At 45.4% G+C, this 21,863-nt stretch overlaps 7 protein-coding genes across 7 annotated transcripts; 2 read left to right on the top strand and 5 right to left on the bottom strand.

Moving 5' to 3' along the window:
* Positions 1-408: 408 nt before the first annotated feature.
* B0J16DRAFT_343544 (permease for cytosine/purines, uracil, thiamine, allantoin-domain-containing protein) lies at positions 409-2,877 on the bottom strand. The gene is made up of 10 exons (XM_046128059.1): positions 2,523-2,877; positions 2,346-2,458; positions 2,193-2,293; positions 1,957-2,134; positions 1,743-1,905; positions 1,570-1,689; positions 1,224-1,516; positions 1,039-1,130; positions 766-972; positions 409-701 (listed from the first exon to the last, which is right to left on the bottom strand). Exons 1-10 carry the CDS (start codon positions 2,782-2,784, stop codon positions 506-508), a joined length of 1,725 nt encoding a protein of 574 aa, XP_045980768.1. The 5' UTR covers positions 2,785-2,877; the 3' UTR covers positions 409-505.
* Positions 2,878-4,846: 1,969 nt separating this feature from the next.
* Positions 4,847-6,280, bottom strand: B0J16DRAFT_306142 (uncharacterized protein). The gene is made up of 2 exons (XM_046124780.1): positions 5,815-6,280; positions 4,847-5,750 (listed from the first exon to the last, which is right to left on the bottom strand). Exons 1-2 carry the CDS (start codon positions 6,106-6,108, stop codon positions 4,896-4,898), a joined length of 1,149 nt encoding a protein of 382 aa, XP_045980767.1. The 5' UTR covers positions 6,109-6,280; the 3' UTR covers positions 4,847-4,895.
* Positions 6,281-9,029: 2,749 nt separating this feature from the next.
* B0J16DRAFT_343540 (uncharacterized protein) lies at positions 9,030-10,744 on the bottom strand. The gene is made up of 2 exons (XM_046128058.1): positions 10,638-10,744; positions 9,030-10,527 (listed from the first exon to the last, which is right to left on the bottom strand). The coding sequence occupies exons 1-2, from the start codon at positions 10,718-10,720 to the stop codon at positions 9,048-9,050; spliced, it is 1,563 nt and encodes a 520-aa protein (XP_045980766.1). The 5' UTR covers positions 10,721-10,744; the 3' UTR covers positions 9,030-9,047.
* A 396-nt stretch (positions 10,745-11,140) lies between these two features.
* B0J16DRAFT_343538 (galactosyl transferase GMA12/MNN10 family-domain-containing protein) lies at positions 11,141-12,623 on the top strand. Its single transcript, XM_046128057.1, has one exon. The coding sequence runs from the start codon at positions 11,474-11,476 to the stop codon at positions 12,569-12,571; it is 1,098 nt and encodes a 365-aa protein (XP_045980765.1). The 5' UTR covers positions 11,141-11,473; the 3' UTR covers positions 12,572-12,623.
* A 1,578-nt stretch (positions 12,624-14,201) lies between these two features.
* On the top strand, positions 14,202-15,741 carry B0J16DRAFT_321111 (Metallo-dependent phosphatase-like protein; the record flags this gene model as incomplete). The annotated part of the gene is made up of 2 exons (XM_046125614.1): positions 14,202-14,328; positions 14,378-15,741. 2 exons carry the CDS (start codon positions 14,202-14,204, stop codon positions 15,739-15,741), a joined length of 1,491 nt encoding a protein of 496 aa, XP_045980764.1.
* A 1,544-nt stretch (positions 15,742-17,285) lies between these two features.
* B0J16DRAFT_363277 (uncharacterized protein) lies at positions 17,286-19,560 on the bottom strand (the record flags this gene model as incomplete). Its single annotated transcript, XM_046129863.1, has 2 exons — positions 19,356-19,560; positions 17,286-19,298 (listed from the first exon to the last, which is right to left on the bottom strand). Exons 1-2 carry the CDS (start codon positions 19,431-19,433, stop codon positions 17,286-17,288), a joined length of 2,091 nt encoding a protein of 696 aa, XP_045980763.1. The 5' UTR covers positions 19,434-19,560.
* A 388-nt stretch (positions 19,561-19,948) lies between these two features.
* Positions 19,949-21,538, bottom strand: B0J16DRAFT_306129 (major facilitator superfamily domain-containing protein; the record flags this gene model as incomplete). Its single annotated transcript, XM_046124779.1, has 2 exons — positions 19,949-21,348; positions 21,402-21,538. 2 exons carry the CDS (start codon positions 21,536-21,538, stop codon positions 19,965-19,967), a joined length of 1,521 nt encoding a protein of 506 aa, XP_045980762.1. The 3' UTR covers positions 19,949-19,964.
* Between the last annotated feature and the right edge of the window lie 325 nt (positions 21,539-21,863).

The following is a 21,863-nucleotide window of genomic DNA, read 5'->3' as shown; positions in this document are numbered from 1 at the left end:
CTGTTTACTTAAATACTAGCATTATACTTCAGAGTAAGCCAGTTAAGGCTTATATTTACTGTAGGTAAATTATTAAATTCCTTTATAAATTAAACTATCCTAAAGTTATTTAACTAAAGGTGGTCCTATACATAGATCTTAATAATGCTAAACGGAGATATACCCAGTCCTATCTTTAAAGGAGCACTAATTCTATATCCTTGCTATAACTTCTGCAATAAGCTAAATAATAAGATCCAGGCAGAGGTATTACGTTCTCCAGTCTAAATTCCGTCCTAGGTAAGAGGCCTAGGGTTTGTAAATAACTGCGCTAGAAGGCGGTTAGCTTTTAGTTAGGACTAAACTAGATCTACTTTTTAGATCTTTTTAAACGATAGACAACAAAGGATACAGCCAGCTTAGGTTACTTCACTGTTAATATAAATCCTAATATATCTCTTTACTTCCTATGCCTTTCTAAGACTAACAACCTACCTATATCAATTGCTCTACTCGACTATATTATCTAAACAGACAACTTAGATTTCTTACTTACAATCCCCGCTTGCTTAATTTCCAGGTTCTTAGCGTCTTGTGCCGCAATAATATCTTCTCCAGTTATAGCAAATTCAACCATGCTTTCAGTGGCTGGGAAAAAGTGGTTAAATATATAGTAGAAGACGCCACCAGATAGGAAAGAGTAGACATAGCCAATATAGAAGCTATAGACAAATCCCAGTTAGTATGCGTCGTTATGACAAGAGTAGGATGGAACGTAGAACTTACAGGTGTTGACCTCCTAATGAGACACCGGTATGACTACCGCCCGCTCGCACGATGTTATCTATGAAGCCAGGAAGAGGAGGGATGCAGCCAATGACGAAGGCAGCCACTGCACGCCAGTTGGTTCCCCATTTCTGCGAGTAGCGGTAGATGCCGTGAAAGTCGTACATATCCGGGACCGAGACTTTGCCGCGGCGGAGAATGTAGTAGCTGGAGAAGGATAATGTCAATATATTTATACAGCGTTTTAACAAGTAAAGGTTATGGTGAACATACTCTGTCATAAGGATAGAGGTCATAGGACCCAGAAAGATGGTATAGCCGTTAAGGAAGGCGATAAACGTTTGAGCCGATGCTAAGATTTTCCACTATATCATAAGGTCAGTTATTCAGTGACTATGAAGCCTTTGTTTTGGAGAATGGGATATTATAGCAATAAGGGTACACGTAGAGTTACTTACGGGAACAAAAGCCCAGCTACCAATTATGGCAGCGAGGATCTGACCACGTCGGATGTTGATATACCGGGGAGCAAAGGCCATCAAATCATTCGCGGCACTAATTGAGTTGGCGGATATGTTAATACCAAGCGTCACGATTATCAGGCCGATAGCGCCGAAGGCAGCTGCAGCACGTCCACCGTGGGAACCAGATTTCATCCACAAATTAATGATGTCAATGGGGTTCCAGAGAACCTCGCCATACGCTGATTGGGAAGCAGCTGCGGTGAAAATGCCAAGAAGACCGACAATGGCTGGTGAGGCTAATTAGCAATTTGAGTAGGGTGTATAAAAAGGAGAAACGAACTGAAGATAAAGGGGATGACGATGGCTTGCACGTTCTGAGCGCTGGGCTTGTTGGCATATCTCGAAAAATCGGCGATGTTAAGACCGAGCGTGGAGTAGTTACCCAAGACTCCGTTGAGATCTAAATTGTTTAGCTTGAAGGATGTAGGATAGCATCGGACCTGTCTCGCTCACTATTAAAGAAGGCCCATACCAAGGTGGCACTGTGGATGGTAGTTCCCTTGGTAATCACAGTGCTGTTGCTGATCGTTCCACCGGCCTTGTGCAATGTGTCACCAAAGACAGCGAGGAAGATGATCGGTGCGATAATACTCTTGAAGGCGAAAAAGTATTGAATCTGCAACTGTCAGCGTAATGTCTACCTCATGAAGGACGTATAGTGCAGTACCTTAGTGTACGGGATACATAAGAAGGGAAGCTGAAGGAGGAAGTACAGCACGAATCCACACATCCCTGCAGTGGTGATGCCCTCAGATTCTGGAATGTGATTCGGGATGTTGGCAAAGCTCGGCCAGATTGCGGTCAATAGAACAGTCATGCATTGCCCTCCGGTCGTGGTTTGCACACTACAAGACATGTTTTAGTCACTAACCTTATAGTATCAAGAGGACACAGTGCACTTACCCGAGCCAGACAATGGCAAGGACACAGCGGGACAGCACAACAAAGTAGCTGAAGTAGTATCCAAAGGGCATGCGAGCGAGAACCGGGAACGGGGTGTGCAGCTGCGAGCAAGTCAGTCGATGAGCAGCCACAATCGCGAAGTGAGAAACTTGCAATAGCTCCGATTCTTCCATTAGCTGTAATAACAAGGCCCATGAGAAAGTTACCAAGAACACAGGCTCCAATTGCCATTCGCCAACTTAGTCCGACAGCAATCATTGATGAGGCTACGCCACGAAACATTAGCAATTCGCGCTCTTCTTGTAACTGTAAATGATAAAGCAAACTTACCAACTTCCCAGTTCGACACAGCCCACGCATCTGCCATCCAATATGCCACAAAGGCGCCCCAATTCCATGTTCGCTTCGAAGGTGGGATCGGGTCGAAATCGGCGTTGGACGTGTTCTTCGTCGTTGCAAAAGAGCTCTCTTCCTGGTGAACTTCGAGGCTGAAATTGAATCCGAATCGTCGCCTCACCGGGCCGACATGCCCCGCTTCCGAGTCAGAAGTGACCCCGAAGCCATTCTTAGTGTCCGAGCCGTCTGAATGCATCTTGGTTCAAGACAGGGAAAGCGCAGCGCCAAGTCAATTGAGAGAGGCACACTAGAAACCGAGCTCATTGAAACGATTGCCAAGCGTTTTAATGAGAAATGAAAGCGTGAAGTCTGGCAATTAATATCCAAGAGATCATGCTTTAAAGCTTATCTCTGTAATCGATAAATTACAAGCTGAATTGATAAGCCAGAGGGGATCCAGCTTAGCTTTATCGCCACCCAACTCTATTCCGTCCCTTCTATCCAACCTAGCCAGTAAGATCCCTAAACGTTATCTTCCAGTGATACGCTGAGGTGTGACTAACGTCGAAAATCTTAGTTGTTCTTATCTTTGCAGAAAAACAAGCCTCAGCTCACAAAGATTAAAGGGATTTCATATCGCGTGCCGGCCAACCGATTCAGCTACACCGTCCCGACTGTCCGTGAACAACGCTAAAAAGTCGTTATTTAAGATCTCGAATCCACAACCCCACAACCTCCGATCGGGCGAGAAGTAGCCTCATGTGAGAAGCAAGGATTGGCTCGCTTATCTACCGACCCGCTGTGTTCCCTTTTTATATGATCTGATTAGTACCTCCCCTTCTGTGGATAGAAACGGAAAGTCTTTCCAACGCTCAGTGGATTTACTATCGTAGCTTTATTGAATAGACGCTTTAAGGCTATTTTAGCAACCTCCGGGTATTAACAGGTGTTATTGTAGCTTATCTTCCGGCGGGGTTATGTCTATCCTAATTAGGAATAGCGTAGTATGTAATAGACAACCCAATAGACAACCCTACAGCTAACATCAGAAACTATTATTATCCCCTTGGCTTCTCACAATGTGGCTGAGTAAAGTAGTAATTATAGAAGACTACTTGTCCTATTTTTTGTATACTATTTTGTCCTACCCGATGTGTTCTGGGACATGGTGCATAAGGATATTCTGTGTCTTGAGTGTAAAGACTGCACACACCTGGTTGTAAAGCCAACGTTAGACAAGTCCAACAAACAGTCCTTCCAACACGTGCACCTAACATTACTACTGCTAAATGAAGGGGCTTTGAAGGCACTATATAGAAGTCCATGCACTTAACTTGACCCGTCGAAGAAGGTTCCGCTGCTGGTTCTCCACGCTATACTATTCATGGCCAGTCCGGTATTACGTCCTTCAAAACAGCCGCTAGTTGAAAGGTGCTATCTTTGCCTGACATCGCTACAATTGGTGTCTGATTTCACGCTTCGATGTATCAGCATGTCGTCTGTTCAAGAAGCACGATCTTGTTCTTACTGCCGCTGCAAAGTACCCAAGACTAGCCGGAGCCTGAACGCATCCCATGAGCACTCATGTGAATTAGGTCCTTTTCCATCTCGTTGGCGCAGGGGATGACATAAGTAAAGCTCAATGTGCTCTCATGCTGACCTACTATGTGACAAGAATTGATGACTGGGCGAGCACTTACTTGCTGCAGCAATTCGTTTCGTTCAGCAGCCGAATCAGAGAAATACAACACCTCATTTCAACAATGGGGGGAACAATCACTCTTAAGCGGCTTTGGTGGTGCTATATCATCCGTGACAAGATTATAGCACTCGGTCTTCGGCGGTCTATTCAGATAAGACCGACCGCCCTCGACTTCGGGCTACAGGGGCTTGTTGAAGAAGATATCAGCGACGAGATTGGCTGCACAGAATTATATAACATATCTACCAAGAGGGTCCTATCGCAGCTTGATGTGTCTCTCTGCGAGCTTGCAGTCATACTGAATGACGTACTGGTTCTATGCTATTTTCCACAGACAAAGGCGGTTACCAATTTTCGACAGCCTCTGCAAGGACTTTCAAGTCTTGAAAGACCAAGCAAGTTCATTGGACACCTGCTGCGAGATATCATTAGAGACGTTCCGGCTTGCGGACTCCTCATCACGTGGTGCACTTTGAAGACTTTGGCAGCGGTGACGATAGGATGGGCGATCCGATCAGATAAGGTTTGTAAAGCTATTTGCTCTTTTCACAAGGGCACTATGACTTATAAGTATGGGCGATCCATTTAAGGTAGATGTGCAAGAAGCTAAGATTAACCGATATCAACACAGGCTAGCCACTCTATCAGTCTTGTATCAAGCCTCTCTATATATAAACTATTGAGAGTACAGAGAAAAAGAAGGAGAGTTCCCACAAGTTATAAGAGAATCTGTCGCGGGCCCGTGAACAATAAGTAACGTTTTGGATCTTTGCTTCGTCTTTATCCCAGCTCACATCACCCCCGCTCTTAAATGCCATCTCGTGACTATACTCACGATCCACCTTGCCATAAAAGTGAACTATAAATTCGCCCACATAAAGAGCTTTATCCACACTTATATGGTTATGTCCCGCTGTGTAAGACGGCCTCAAAGAATCCTGACCGAAGGATCCAGCAAATGCCTTGAAGGGACCTCTCCATTCGAATTCTGCTGAGTTCGGATCGAAGCTGCCGGAGAGCACAGTGTTGTTCCCAGGTTCTGATACCAGGAGGCTCCTTCCGCTAGAGTTGGTTATGGGAGCTGTGAACTGGCTGCTGTCCGTTGCTCTGTAAACTCCAAGTCCATCATATACGCATTCGAATTCGTATCTCTCGTCCGTACTGGTTACGTCCTGTACCCTGCAGGTTGGATTGTCACGGCTCACAGTATCGGACGGTTTAAGCCCGTACATGACTTCATTATACTGAAAGTCTGAGACAGTTTCCATAGCAAGGTTAACGGACGGCGGAAGAAATGTGTCGTCTCGATTTGCAAGGAGTTCGGACTGGTTGACGCCCTTGGGCCATCCATATAGAAGGCCAATAAAGGGGTTTTTTGGGCGTGGTATGTATGGTCTGCTATTCCCTGCAGCGGGATGCATAGGATCCAGTATAGATAGTACGCCAGTCAGCTCCCAGTTGACCGTACTTTCTGACTCCTTGCAAGTGCCATTACAACGATCGAGCTCGATTGAAATTTCCTATTCTTGGGTATTAGATAACAGCCATTTCTCGTTTTTATTGAAGGGACTTCTCTCCGCTTACTATTGTTCCATTGTAGTATGTGCCGACCCATCGATGTAGCCAGACTGGACTGGTATGACCAATCTCCATCCGACATACATCATTGCGTGCTTTTTCCTCGGGGCTAGGACCACTGTTACCACTGTCGCCGTCACTGCTTGATCCACTGTTACTACTGTCGCCATCATTACTTGATCCACCGTCAAAGTCACCACCGCCTCCTCCACCTCGACGAGCCTGCACGCAAAGTGCATTAGCAAGTAGCGTAATCGTAATGATTAAGAGCTGAAAACGAAGCGTGTTATAATATGCCATTTCGATAATAGTTTAAAAGCAACAAGCCGAAAGGTTAGATAAATAAAGAGACAATCAAAACGTGCCAGCAATGCGCAAGGTAAGCAGACTTCTTTAATGGACGAAATTTACGCCGGTTGCGCTTATTATTAAATGCTCGCGGAGGCGGTCTTTCCTCCCGCCTAATGCAAATCTTTACCCCCGTCACTCCAGCCGCACCAAGCGTTCAACCAATAGCTAGCCAGCGGTATGAGTCCCCTTGTTTAATCGTCATCCTTAATTTAAGCTGGTTCATAAATAGGGCAAGTGATCTCACGGCACGGGCGGTTAATTTTTAAGCACCGAGGTGCCCATATTATGTCAGCAATCGTCGCCCGATTAGCTAGGGTATGAGGCTAAAATGCTGTTTTTAATACTTTTAAAGCACAAGCTAACGAGTTATAGTTTGATAACAATACAAAGTTCTGCCTTATCCTCCGCTGTGTACAGGTTTTCTTGCTCTATACTCGATAGCAATTACCTATATTGACTTGTGTTCTCACTAGTTCCCATTCTAGGTACGTGTATGCTTGGTCCTTGCGGCGGGGGAAGATCGTCTAACGAATCAAAAACCCTCATTTTATCCTAACTTATAAAAGCCCCGAACACATTACTTCTAACTAACGACTGGTGGATCACCTGAAGGGTCAAGGGCTGGTAGATCAACAGCTGGTGGATCACCTGTTGGATTAACGGGCTGCTGGCGGATCGGCTGGTACAAACACGTCAACGGGCTGCAAAGCCGCTATGCCTATTTAGCTAAAGATAACTGTAATGAGTAAAGAGAAAAGGAAGAACTCCATTTTGTAATAAGAAGTGTAGTCTAGTAGCGATGGTCCGGTCTTATAATAGAGGAGGTAGAGATTGTATTAGTTTGAATAATCACTCAAGTGAATTTCCTTGCCCTGATATGATTATTTATATTTCTGTTTAGTCATTATCTTTAGAATTCTTCCTTACTAATTTATAAATAATTTAGTGTAAACCGATTATGTAAAACAAGCTAGACATCCAAACTAAGTAATAAAAAGTCTATTTTATCCTGTTGAAATAGCTGATACAGCTTGTTACCTATAGTCTTAGCTATATTTAAAAACAACCTATTGAGTAGGTATTATTAAGATTATTTCTCATATCTTCTACATGATTTATCCACAACCCACCTGAGATGTTTTGAGACAAGGACTAGTAGCTGAAAGTAAACTCGTAGTCTTGTGAATACGTAAGAGAGCATTGAATTCTGTGGAGCATAGGCGCTTTCAATCTGGAATGGTATTGGAAACTGGTGGATACATGGCCTGTGATCACTTCTCCTCGTCAGCCTTAGGCTTCAGACACTGAGAATTAGGGTTCAGTCTCTTGCACTCCTCTCGAGCTGCAAGTTTCTTGGCCCTTCCCTCTTCTGTTGGGATCCTTGGAATATCGCTCTGAGCAGGATGCCACTTGTCCACTCCGAGACATGACGGCCGTCGGCAGTGAGAAGCGCGGGCGGTATCTGATTGTCTGGGACGTTGTAATATTCTCTGATCTGTGGTTGCGTAAGACCACACGCGTCTACAACATTACGTAGGTTATCAAAGTGCCTCAGGACGCCATCTTGACCAAGGCACCAGATACCGTGCTGGTCTCTTTTCATTACTCTAAACATATCTTTCAAGCTCATACAATCGGTTGATGGCACGGTTTGACTCTGTATCTTGTTAACTAAAAGGTTAGAAAACAATTAAGCTTGAGGCCACTTGCCTGCGTGTTGTCAGACATGAAGATAAGCCTTTGGTTCGAGGAATGGTTGCGTAGAGTTACTCGAGAGGGATTGGGAGCAACAAGCGGATGCCGTGATATTTTCGGGTTATCGCCTGATTCCTCATACCAGCAAGAAAACCTTTATCACAAGAGACATCCCATCACAATGACGTAGGAAATAAATCTAACACAATAGTCATGTGGCAATGTCCTTTCCTTATCAAGATGTTAGCTGCCAGAAGGAATCTCAGAGCTAGCAAAGAGCCTTCGATTTATTCATCTATAGGCACCTGCTCAATTTCCCTACTCGTGCAGTGCAATAAAGGAATTTCGCGATCGAGATAACATATAGCACACGTATCTCGCCTACCCTCCGGGGGCTTCGGGCCGATTACCCTAAATAGCCACTTATAAACCGGCACGACTGATTCATTATTATGTGGTACGTGACTCCAACCAGTGGACGTATTAACAGGCTCGGTCAAATCTTACAAAGCTCAGTTTAGCTTGAGACCTGACATGTCTATCTCCAGAGCCTTCGATACATTTGTGCATGATATCCATTCAATATCATCCTGTAACCAGCCAGTCCTGCTACAGTACTTCTCAAAGCGAGCACTTGTAACTTGATTCGACCATAACATGTTGAGTTAGCTGACAAACGATAAACCCTTCTCGCCCTCCAACCTCCAGATTACTAACAAAGCATGTTCCCTCTTGTGGTGTGGAAATCGCAGCCAAAAGCAAGGGACAATGGCACATGAACTAATGCCTTTCATTAATCATATTTGTCCATTTCAAATGGTCAAAACTTCCGGATGCGTTGTCACAAGACACTAATTTCTAATGATCTCTACTAATAGGGCTATGTCTAACTGTCATTTAATAAGAGGATATATAGCTTGTCTGAGGATACCTCGAAATATCAAAAATACATTAACGTTATGTAATGCAGGACATGGTATTTTATTATCCTGGGCTGAAACACGACCTAAATTGGAAACCGGGCATCTGGGTAGTAAGTTATCCGAAAACCTTGTGTTAGAATGTGCTGAGACGCAAATCCTGAATTGGGCCCTCTGTTTCAGCCAAAAGGAATTTTGGCCTAATCGAGGAGTCATCACAGGCTGTAACGTACAAATATCATCATGCTTTGTATCCTTTATCGGCAGTAATATTTAATTGCATAGCTTTTTTATTAAATCAGTTAAACCCCATGGCAAGTTGTCAAATGACAAAGTACCGTCTTCTAATCCACTAAAGACTTTCTCGTAGATATTTGCCACCTCCCAACTATCCCAAACTCCTTCGCGTCTATTCATAGATCGTAATATCGTGATCGATCGAGTCCGTATCTCGGTATCTGTACATGAAGCGCAGATTGTAGAAAGCTCGCGAACTAGATGGCCATCAAAGGCAAAGACTGGCCGGGTTTGTGAGTGCTCCAGCGCAACAATCTGCTCGATCTTGCTGAGTATACTTTCATAGTCGCTCTTAGTGAACCCTGTGTCTTGAGGATCCGTGTTAAGGAAAGCTGACCATGTTGTTTGATACAATGATAACACTGCCAAGCGACGTTTTTCTTGGTTTCCAAATAGAGTTATCGGGACAGACATAACAAAGAGTTGCATCTTTGAACTCCAACAGAGGAAGAGGGGATTTATTAGATCCATAGCATGAATGAAAGAGTCGGTCGTTGATTGTGCAAGGCTCTTGCAGCCAACTTGTTGATCGGCGTGGCGTAGGCTGTCGCTGCCAAACAGACAGTTATCGAAGAATGTGTTCAAGGCCGACAGAGAGTCTTCAGCCTCCGTAATAGTCAAGAAAGGCGTCTTGGGATTTCCCATTTCTATCTCCGGAGTGCAATAAATCATATTGAAGAAAGAGGTATCTCCGGTGAAAGCACCGATACTCTTTTCGAGAGACGAGAACATTGCCGCTAATATATTCAGAAGTCCATTGTTCTGGTCTTCACGTTGACAACTCGTTCCGTTGGGTAGTTGTTTCAGCGATTGAATGGCGCGTAATGACTGTAGAAGTTGATGACCGGCGTGAAGATGGCGCACCGAGTTAGCGTACCGGCGGTGTAAGTTCTCGATGCATATAAATATCGTACAACACAGTAATGCAGTATGTATGTTTGTACGAGAATTCTCCGCCATCACCGGTTGTATCATGGCAAAAGCCTCGCTGTATTTGACACTCGCTTGATGCTCGTAGTCGATGGAGTGATCTAAGTTAGTTAGGTTCCCTGGGTATGATGCGAGGAACCATTGATGAGAAGCCCCAAGCGCACATAGCGCGTGTTTGATGGCAGTGTTTGAATAGGAGATTGGTAGTATAATGTGGTACCAGAACTCTCTGGAACCATTAATCATCTCGAGGTCAGGAATCACCCATTCTCTCGTATGGTAATAGAGAGCATTATCAGCGGTATTCACCAGGACTCCGCCTGTCAGAGATGGGCGTAATGACGAACTGGGCCCACTGGTCATTTTATCGGACTTGGTATGCAATGGCAACTTAAAAAACGATGTGACGTTGACATGAAATGGCTCTGAACTGCTCTGAGAGTACCCATCGCAAATCCATTTGTCTCTCAAGCAACGAAGGCAGGACGGCTTTGCTTCGTCGCATTTCAAGTGACGACGCCTGCAACTCTAGATTAGTCTTACAGCTCATGTCATTCGCTATCATCCGACTAACTTGCTAAATTACAAATCAGCCCGAGTTTCTTTAACCGACCCAAGGTCTTAGAGACTTACCAAGTCTTGCAGCCTGTTCTGACCTTGGGGACCTTGGCCCTGGTTCGCTTCTTTCGTGGTTGATCTTGAGGTTGTGTCGTGGCCATGGTAATCCATTTGTTACGAGAGAGCTAATCAGAGCTATATCTTGGGGAGCTTGGTTTGACTTATAACATCACCAGTATAAATAGGGCTGTGCTAGATCGTGATGGTTGATTCGTCCAAGCGTTTGCCCCAGGATCATCGTAGCCCGCCAGCTCATTGGTACTGCCGTAACTCGACCCACCGTGGGCCGTTGTTTCATGTCGCCGACTCAGCCGAGCAGCGACATGGGTTTAAGCGACCTTTCCTTTTTAAGAATGGACACTTCGTATTCTCGAGGGATCCAGCCTCGTGTCGGCAAGTGTCAAGAGATTACTTACCGTATTTGCACTAAAGCACGTTTAGAGTGACAGTCTCGTCTTAATTTATCCCCGCGCTAGTTCTCTATCTCAGGTCTACAGGGCCAGCCAACATCACTGCCACCACGGTTATGTCGCCGCGCAAATAAGGCGCGTGATGCTTATTGGGTATCTGCGCTTATATGGAACCTCATCACGTCCCATGATGAGGTGGCTTATTGCAGAGCAGAGAGTTTCCCTAAGTGGCTATCCCTGCAAGTTCAAAATATGCTTGGAAATAGGATTGGAACTAGTCAACATTTGGATTTGTTACGACAATGGTAGAGCTATCGTCACGACTCTCAACGGCCAAGATATGAGACCCATTGCAGATACTCTCACGTTTCGTTGGATCACAGTGGAATTGTTATAAATAGTCAGAGCTTGCTAACAAATCAGGATGGCAGATCAACAGTCATCATGCTTCAGCTCAAGAGACTACCGTGGTCAACAGCGGCGGTTACTTTAAAGACGGTCATTGTGTTATTTGCCATCCTTCTTTGCTACCAAGCCTATACATTCTACGGCGACTGGAGCTGGCCGAAGTCTTTCAGTTACGGCACCAGGCATGATCCAATTTCTCTTATTCATCCTCATGGTGGAAACCAATGCTTGCCTTCACTGAGCTCCTCCCTCCTGCAAGAAGCAAAGGCTATACGGAACGCATGCCAGCATATACCTCCATATCTATCCTCAGATGTACGAATCGGAAGAGTCACTGCACACTTTGGCAGTGTTCAAGAACACTATCAGAAAGCATTGCGTACACATCTGTTGCATAGCATGATCCATGACAACGAACTGGAGGTTATGTGTGCTCCAGTGGTTGATTCACTCTGGAACAAACCTGCCTTCATCCTGTCCCTCCTCTTGGATGAGATGGTGAAGCCTGCCCAAGAACGCTTGGAATGGCTATTCTGGGTTGACCGCGATACCCTGATCCTCGATCAGTGTCGCCCTTTATCGAGCTTTCTCCCACCCCACGACGTTGACGAGTCTGACGAAATCGAAGAGGCAGATGACTCAGAATCCGAGCGACAAGACGATACTAAGTACGACGATATACATCTCATGGTGACGAACGACTGGAACGGCCTTAACAATGGCGTCTTCTTTGTCCGGGTCAACCAGTGGGCAATCGAGCTCTTCAGCGATATTACTGCATTCCGGTACTACAGACCCAATATCTCACTTCCATTCACTGAACAAAGTGCTATGGAGATCATAATGAATGAACCAAAGTTCAAAGCCAACGTTCAACTTATTCCTCAAGAATGGTTCAATACATATCCTAAAGGGTCGGCCACTGACTTCGTGGAGAAGGCAGACGAGGATGGCTTAAAGGACTATCATGCAAGACGAGGGGACTTCCTCCTGCATTTCGCCGGTCGGGGTGGAAGGGGTGAGCTGATCAATGAGTGGACGGAGATGTTAGAGGGTACCAAAAGTATTTGGCCCAAGAAGGAGGTTCAAAGGAATACGACAACGAGTATAAGGGTATTTTGGTCTGGGCTCTAAACTGCTAGAGTAGTAACAACATGTAACAGTATTTATTACGGTACAAATCTGGTTCTAATACCTAGTAATATTAGTAGTAATTCAGTAAATTAGTAATAGAAGAATTATTCTCTTAAGCTAAGGCTATAGTAATAAAGTAGCTAAAGTGCTAGCTTAAACTAGTATTAGGTAACTAAACTATGTTATCTCTTATACTCTTAGTAGCTAGTCCTTTAGATACTCTAATAGTTGTAATTACGTGGAATATAATGTAGCTAAGTAACCTCAGGGTTTGAGACCGGTATTGTAGTGGGAAAATCCGTTTCCTTATGCAAATTGTACTTGCAATAATCCGTTAGTGGTCTCAAGTTACTGTAAGCTTGGGAGCCCCATGTAAGGCTCGATAGACCCGATTCGCTTGAGGAAACAGACTGAAGGTCATCAGATGACAAGCGAATCAAGTAGGCGAACTGAATCTTGTCCAGCATTTTGCTTTCCTTCCTGATAATGTTGGTAACAAGACCCAACTTTATTTCAAGCCCTTCTATGGGAATGATTTCCTCTGTTGGTCCGTTCTTTCGCTGATATCGGAGGAATTGAAGGAGCTCACCGCGGTCGGCATCTGAATTTAAGTTGTCGGCGATAGCATTGTCGAGGACGGTACCTTCTGATGCCATCGCTGCCGTGTTCTGAGACTCCATGGTCGGTTTTAGTACGAGCGAAGTATGGTAGTAGGGTTCAATGCAGTCAACGTATCCGAGAACAGTCAAGTCAAGTCTGAGAAGAGGAAAGCTATATATACATTCTTCATACTAAATTGAGTTTTCTGCCTGAATATAGAATCCAACCACGGTCCAGGTTAAGCCCTCGACGAGTTTACACTTTCGTTTAAACATCATGACTCCAATGCTTACACGAAACTTTTTTTCCTTTCCGCCCGAAGCTGGTCTCATGGACTGATCTCAACGGTGCTGAACCTAGATACGTCTGGTCCTGTCTTGAAAGTAGCACTAGTTCCACCATCCGTAGAATGTACCCGTGCAATAACTCCCGCAATTGAAGATTCTCGCCCCAATTCAGATTACCTAATAAGCCTCGTGGGTTGCACACTGTACGCCCTGGGATTAGTTTCCAAAAAGGCAGGTCGATAATATATACTGAGGCAATACCTCAGAGCATGTGGGTATTCCACCTAGCAGCTGTGGGCAGTTTCTGTTTAAAAGTTTTACTGGAACCTCGGCAAGGGACATTGTTGTCAAAAGGTGCCATAAGAATCAATTGCCTACCGTTCTGGGTGACCGACTAACTATAACTCTCCACCAATGAGAATTCAAGGAGATGTTAAACGAAGGACAGAGTCAAATCAAGGAACCAATAAAAAGACACCAAATGTCCACGGGCTAAATAAATCTCCCCAAAACATAACTGGCACCCAATATATCAAAGATGCAGCACGTCGGTACTCTTTCTCAATGGGGAATATCTAAGGTAGCGAGCCGGCTATGCGGCACACGAACGATATTTTGGACAAGTAACTTGAGAGTATAAAATGTGTGCATGAAGCCTTGATCGTTAAAAGGGAAGTCCGATATCTCGCTACAGAACTGGGCTCCTCAATCACTTATATTTCTTTTAGAGAAAGATAGCCGATATGCAAAACGCCATGGCCAGTTTACTTTTCTTTGTGGCTGGCGCCCTAGCCAAGGCTAGCCTTCCGCCTATCCCGTCGGACCTATCAACACCTGTACAACAGCGACTCGCTTTCAACGGACCAAACAGTTAGTTTCACTTTTCTATATGACCTATTCATATGCTAAAACCTCTTAGGTGTGACCATTGGCTGGAACACATATGCCAAACAAGTCAAATCCTGCGTCAACTATGGTACTTCCAAAGACGCACTAAACCAGCAAGCATGCTCTGACGTATCCTTGACGTATCCCACGTCGCGTACATGGGCCAACACCGTCACGCTTGACAATCTTTCCCCAGCGACAACTTACTACTACAAGATTGGTTCCAAGAAGTCAGCCATCGATCAATTTCTCAGCCCTCGTGCACCCGGTGATAAAACGCCGTTTGCAATGAACGCCATTATTGATCTCGGAGTTTATGGTGATGATGGGTTCACCATCAAGGGCGATGCTTCCAAACGTGATATTATCCCCAACGTTCAACCCTCGCTGAACCACACGACTATTGGCCGTCTTGCCACAACAGCTGATGATTACGAATTCATCATTCACCCTGGAGACTTGGCATACGCTGATGATTGGTTTCTCAAGCCGAAGAACTTACTTGAAGGCCAGAAGGCATACCAAGCAATCCTTGAGACATTCTATGATCAGCTGGCTCCCATATCTGGGCGGAAGCCTTACATGGTCAGCCCTGGTAATCATGAGGCCGCATGCCAGGAAGTTCCAATTCTTAACAAGCTTTGTCCCGAGGGCCAAAAGAATTTTACCGATTTCATGCACCGATTCGGCCGATCTATGCCTGTCGCTTTCACATCGACATCCTCCGATGCCACAGCAAGAGTTAATGCTAATAAGGCCAAGGAGCTCTCTAACCCTCCGTTCTGGTTTTCTTTCGAATACGGAATGGCACATGTAGTCATGATTGATACTGAGACCGACTTCCCCAATGCACCTGATGCGCCAGGTGGCTCGGCGAACCTCAATAGTGGACCATTCGGCAGGCCCAATCAACAAATACAATTCCTCGAGGCTGATCTAGCATCAGTTGACCGCAAAGTCACACCTTGGGTTATTGTCGCAGGCCATCGCCCATGGTACACTACTGGCGAAGAGGGCTGCAAGCCTTGCCAGCAAGCTTTTGAGGGATTGCTCTACAAGTATGGCGTTGATTTGGCCGTCTTTGGCCACGTGCACAACTCACAGCGCTTCTATCCCACGTATAACGGGACTGCTGACCCTGCTGGAATGAAGGATCCAAAAGCTCCCATGTACATCGTGGCTGGAGGTGCAGGAAACATTGAGGGACTCAGTGCGGTTGGGAAAAAGACTTCCATAAATGCATTTGCATATGCGGATGACTTTAGCTACGCGACCATTCGTTTCCGGGATGCTAACAACCTTGAGGTGGATTTTATTCGGTCATCAACTGGTGCAGTGTTGGACCGATCTACCCTCTTTAAATCTCACAAGACACAGTTTGTCAGACAAGTTTAAGATAGAATTATCAACTATTCAGTCTTTAGCAAATATATAAGTACAGTGTCCTTAGTAATAATTTAGTATTACAGTCAGTCAATTATAATTAAACTTTTACCAAGACTATGTACTTCTTAGCATGTATGCAAATCTTCACCTGAATTCAAAGCACCAAGTTATATCTTTTATTATATCTTTACAATAGGTATGCACGTAGTACAGCGGTTACACACTATGATCTAGCACATACTAACACATCTCTATTCAACGGTACTATAGAGCAAGTCATAGACCAGCTAGTTTTAAGACACCCGCTATCATCTATTACTTTAATAAACCTTGCAAGCCTTCGGTTTAACACACTTTCCAGTCTACCAAACAGCGTCAGTATTGTTTGTCGGCCTATAGCGTTAAACTCACCTTATCATGAAGAACAAACCCCTCTTTACAGAAGCACCCCGACACACACTGCTTTGTACAAGCCATCCCCTCGGGCCTAGTGCAGGTCTTTGGGCAGGCAGTGCCACATTCGTTGTACTGTTTATTCTGAGACAATGTTTTAGAGCCGACAAGAAAACTCAAGGTCAGGTTATACTTACGGCCGGGCATTTCGGGGCGCCTGGGGCAGGAATAGCAAGAATGCCAGTAACAAGAAGAGGGAGAAGAGAAATAGAGCACTTCATTGCGAAGATATGGTAGAAGTTCTAGCGGTGGATAGAGTTGTGAGAGGAAGGATGAGATAGAGTATAAGGACAGAATATCAGAGAATGAACGTTCTTGTGGGAGGCCTTATATACTAAAAGATTCTTTCCCATTCACATGCGAGCCGTTAATCTCATGTGTAATAATGACAAGATGGCTGACGTGGCTGATGAGCATGAGCCAACCTTAATGGTCCCTTTCAACTCGATGCATAACGCCATGTTCAAAATTCTCGTTCAGCACGCGCCGCAACATGCGACTTTCAGGGATCCACTAATGCCAAGCAACCTCACAGGGAAACCAAAGAGTGATTGCCTGAGAGAACAACATAACCAGGCCGTATGATCCCTTGCGTTGGACATTTTAACCAGTCCAGGTAACGAATAATGCTTCATTGTTAATAGTAGGTAGAGGAAACTCCCCTGATAAGGTACTATATATTATATGAATTACAGAAGGGTTCTTTAACGAGATTTTCAGGATTAAGAGCAGCATATGCCTGAAAGCCATAGGCGTTTTGCTTCACTTGGACCCAAACTTTAATTAAACTGTGCCACAAGCGGGACCGTAGCCCGGATAAGCCGCTAGTGGCCGACGGACCGAGATTTCAACGCCGATCTTAAGCCATCCGGCTATAAGCGTTCCTGCATGTAAAAAGACTGGAAAGGGAATGTTTAAAGACATGTGATATCATGTGAGATTGTCTATCTCAAACATATACAAGGCAGAATACAATAGTCTTTGCAAAATATACAGTCTAGAGTACTCATTTTCCTAACGATGTCGCTTAATAGGTGTGCAAGTATTCAAGGTATTTCGTCTCTGAGGTTATTGTACAGAGCAATATTTTGAAATTAAAATTAGGCCTGGCAGTTCTCCAAGTCGGCTATTATCTTTACACAAAGTTCCCTCTCACTTGCCTTCGCTACTTCGTCATCACTACTATCGATCATCAGACACCTAAGTACAACGTCCGCGTAGGTATCTCCGCATTGCCATCTTACGCGGTCTAGATACTGTTTACAAATCCACGTTCTTCGCTCATAATAATCTTCTTCGCAATCACCCTGATATGGGTAATAGCTGTCGTTTACGTTCTCCCATAGCCCGACCTCAATTAGAAGAATGCCAAGAGAGTATACATCGTATGCGTGGCGATATAGACGTTTTGGGTCTGCGTGCTTCGCAGGATGCTGGTAGTAGTCAAGCGTAAAGCCGCTGATGTTTGTTTCTTTGGCCTCCTCGTTCCTGGCCACTTTCCCCAACATATTTCGACCGTATATACTGGTATGCCTAGGCACTGTCTTTCCGGCTAGTGGCTGAGAGTTTCTGTAGACCGGCTCATCCCATGTTACGGTGTGGGATGGTTGTTGATCCATTGTTCGTCGTTCGCTTGGTTGCGATGGTAGATACTCTATATAATCTGGTCTCACCGATGGTGGATCCTCTCGCATTATGATATCGTCTGGTCGTGAGAAGATATACCCCATCAGACTAGGCTTTGAAACATCGATTTCAATTCTGACCTCGTATCCATCATCTTGGAGTCTATTCAGATGCTCCGGAAAGAACATGACAGACTCTGCGCGAATGTTCTTATGCAGCCACCCACTGGAGTGAAGCAAACAAACTGCACGCACAAGCTTTCTAGCTAGCTCGAAACGTGCACCAAGCGAGGATCGGATTCCTCGTTTGACTGTCGTACCTAGGAGCGACTGCAGTGTCACAGGTGCTCTAAGCTTTAGGTTTTCCGCAGGTCGCTCACGACTCTGAACGCCAATCGTGCCGGGGAGCTTGTAGAGAATGCTGCAATGGCCTTTGTGTTCACCTTCTGTGTGGTCTATCATGCCAGCGATATCCAAACCATAGACGCTTTTCATCATGTTGGCATCTTGAAAGGTGTTGTAGAAGTTTTTAATGAGAGCACGAAGCCTGGGGTCTGCCGGCCTGACTCTCTCGATTTCCTCATCTTCATCCTCATCGCTGCTGCTGTCTTGATAGATCTGATTCTCGTCAACTTCATTGAATTGAGGCGTCAAAAAGGATGCCGAAAGGCGCGCCCGTCTTCGACGACGCTTCAGTCGCTGTTTCTGTTCTGGGGTATGATCCAATGGTGGTCCCCGGTAGTCTCGCATTTCCACGTAAACAACTTGCCCTTCGAACAGGGCAAGGCCCTTCCCCAAATACCACATCTCAGGTTTTACCTCATCAAGGCTGGGAAGAGAGCCGTCACTTGCTTCGGCCTTGCCTCGATTCTCATTTACCAATGCTTTCAGAGTAGCCGTTGTAGCCAACAACTCGTAACCTTTCCGTACCAAAGACCCTTCGTCAACTTCTGCATGCTGGCTCGCAAGCTTTGAAGTCCACTTCAGACCCGCCGGTGACTCCTGTCTGGCCAAGCATTCCAAAGTGAGATAAACATTCATCGACTCAAATGCATTTTCAGGACAGAGGCGATAGAGGGACTCGCTATGTAATCTCAACTCGACGATAAGTTTCTTGAACTTTTCCTTGTCTTTCAAAGCCCATTTCAGCTTAGTCATCACTGAGAGACGATTTCTGACTTCAGAGACGACTGGCTTGACATCCTCCATTGTTGAATCTGGGATGGCCAACTGGACATTATGGGTCACCTCCGATCCACCCTCGATGGGTTTGACTGGGTGAAGCTGGATGCCATAGCGCTTAGTGAGTTTCTCTTGGTTGGATAGTGTATCGGCAAGAGCGGAAAGACTTTTGAAGACGCCTTCGACCTTAAATCGGTTACTCGAAAGGTATTGATGAAGTTTAGTGTGCTTCCGTTTAGTATAGTCCGGCTTGCTGTGGTCTTCACTTTGAATCTGCCAATGAAAGCCCCAGGCTTTGAGGATTGACTGTTGAATCTGGAGTTCGCGCAAATGCGCCGACGATTCCGTTTCGGCTCCATTGACAGTGGTATAGAAATCATAACAGTCCCTGCATGCCGTATACAAGGCCGCGATGCCAACTATGAGGCCAGCAGCGTCCATTGTAGAGATTTAATAGAGGCGGAATGAAGACTGCTAGATGATACAGTAGGAGCTTGCTCAATTACGTGGTGTGCAGATAGAGTTGAGCTATTGATGATAGATATTGTTGGCGGTAAAGGAGTTTCATGTTGAAAAAGAAGAAAAACAGTATAAATAAATAATAGATAGAGTGAGATTGCGCCTTGTAGGCAGAAGTGCACATGGACTGCGCCTCATAGGCACAATTCCAGATGGAGTCTGTTGCATAAGGAAAAGTACCTCTCTTCATTGAGATACGTGGGGCGACATAATTCGTTAGAGGTTGCATCGGCCATCACCCGAGAGCCCAACCTTTCTTGGAAATATGCAGTGGCTGATGACGGGCCAATTGTTGTGATGTGCGGGGTTGGAAATCACTGATGGATTTACCTTGGAGAGAGCCCTGCTACCTACGGATAGATATCAACAGGGGTGAGCTGAAAGGGTACCTTATTTGAGTTTCGTTGATTTGAAATACTTTCTACCAACCTCCTGCCCATCTAAGAAATTTTCCTATAGCTGATTCTTAACTCTCTTCCTCTGTATCCTATCCGATCCCTCCACCTCGTCGACGTCTTCCAACTCTCCTGCCTTCTTCATCATGCGATTATCATTCCAGTAGTAGAATATCATACCAGCAATAAGCACAATACTGCCTGCATAAAGACACAGAATCTTGAGGAAGCCCTTTGGGTAGTATGGTGCGTCACTCTCTTGAAAGATGTTCTGCCCAGCTAGTCCACCAACATTGGAGCCCGTAACAGCAAGTGCAATACCAATACATCGGATTTGTGGATCGTGAGTGTTGATACTGAACCACGCATCATTGAGCGCCTGGGCTATCGCCACACCGGAGTTGAGAAGTGTTAGGATAGCGTATTTCATCCAGACATCACTGCTTCCGACGACGGCATATTGGACACCAGCAAAGACAAGTGAATACACTCCGCATAAGAGACAGACCGGGCCTCGTAACAAGGTCTTGTCGCTGACCCAAGAAACAAAGATCGACAAGATGCATACTCCAAAGTTATGAACAGCTGACAAGAAACTGGCAGTCGATGGAGAAAAGCCGAGATTCTTGATGATGGTGGGCGTGTAAAAGACTAACCCTCCTTTGGGGGTAATGTTGACTGCATTGATGGCGAAATGACCCCACATAGGAAAGTTCGTCAAGCAAATGCGCAGCGCAGTCATGGGGCTGATCCCAGAAAGCTTGACTGACTTGCGCGGGTCATCAAGAACGACGCGCTTGGCGAGAATATCTCGCTCTTCGTCGGTGAAGACGTCGAACTTCTTAATACCGGCGAGCGGAAGCGTATCGGTCGTTGAGCGCGGCATGATGAAGATAAAGACAATACCAACAAATATGGTAAAGATACCATCGATGAGAAAAAGCCACTGCCATTTCTTCAAGCCGTGGTGTTCCGGGATTCGGAAGATGAGGCCGGAAATTAGTCCACTCACACCAGCAGAGCAGTAATTCCCAACATAAACGAGCGTAGCGCGCAGCGCCATTTCCTTCCGTGTGTAAAATGACGCGATGATTGTCAGCGCGGCAGCTAGGTATCCAGCCTCCCACATTCCCAGCAGAAAGCGCGTCGCGTAGAATCCTGATTTGTTATGTACAGCTGCTTGGGCTGTTGCGATTGTTCCCCAGGCAAATATTTGTATAATGAGCCAAAGCGCAGGCCCGATTCTGGATAGAACCATGTTAAAGGGAATTTCGAAGATGACAACGGCCGCTAGCATGAGCTGGTTGCCGTAGTTGACGATGTCTTTCGTTATACCGAGATCATCGGTGAAGCTTGTTGTCATGGCGTAGCCTACATTTCCTCTGTCGAGCTGTAAGGCGAAGAGACCGATCATGAGAATTGGCAAGACTGTAAAATCAATTCTGGTGTGGTATGTCAGTAGGTAGCATGAATATGGCGGGCAAGAGTTACTGACTTTCTCCTCAGCTTTCTTTCAGCCTTTTCAGTCCAGTCACAAACAGGTACATGACTTTCAGACTCCTGTATTGTTGTCTTCCCAGCAGGGTTATCGACCTCGGGATTGTTGACCCTCAGGTCAGATTGGGAAGACATGGTAGCCATCCTAAAAGACTGCAGACAATGAACTAAGATGTCATCTATGCCCAGACTGGGAGGACTTGGCTTTTAGAGGAAATTTCTGAGGGAAAATTGGAATAGACTACCCCGCTTTCTCTACGTGATCGACATCTTCAGGACGTATCAGCTTGTCCAAAATACAGGTTACAGAAATTGTGAATGATTGAGTATGTGGCTTACTATAGCTTGTTATCTGATCACCCGCTTACGGGCCGCACTAAGACTGTAAGTCGATCTATGTCGGGCATAGTGGGTTTTCTCAGCCCAGTTACGGTGCTTGTCCTCCGCCCAAGACCCGTTT

The sequence above is a fragment of the Fusarium flagelliforme genome (genome assembly GCF_020744385.1).
Source record: "Fusarium flagelliforme strain FIESC 12 MPI-CAGE-AA-0113 chromosome Unknown B0J16scaffold_5, whole genome shotgun sequence".
NCBI lineage: Eukaryota > Fungi > Ascomycota > Sordariomycetes > Hypocreales > Nectriaceae > Fusarium > Fusarium flagelliforme.
Note: the sequence above shows the minus strand (reverse complement) of the source record. Positions and strands in the feature narration are given on the sequence as shown.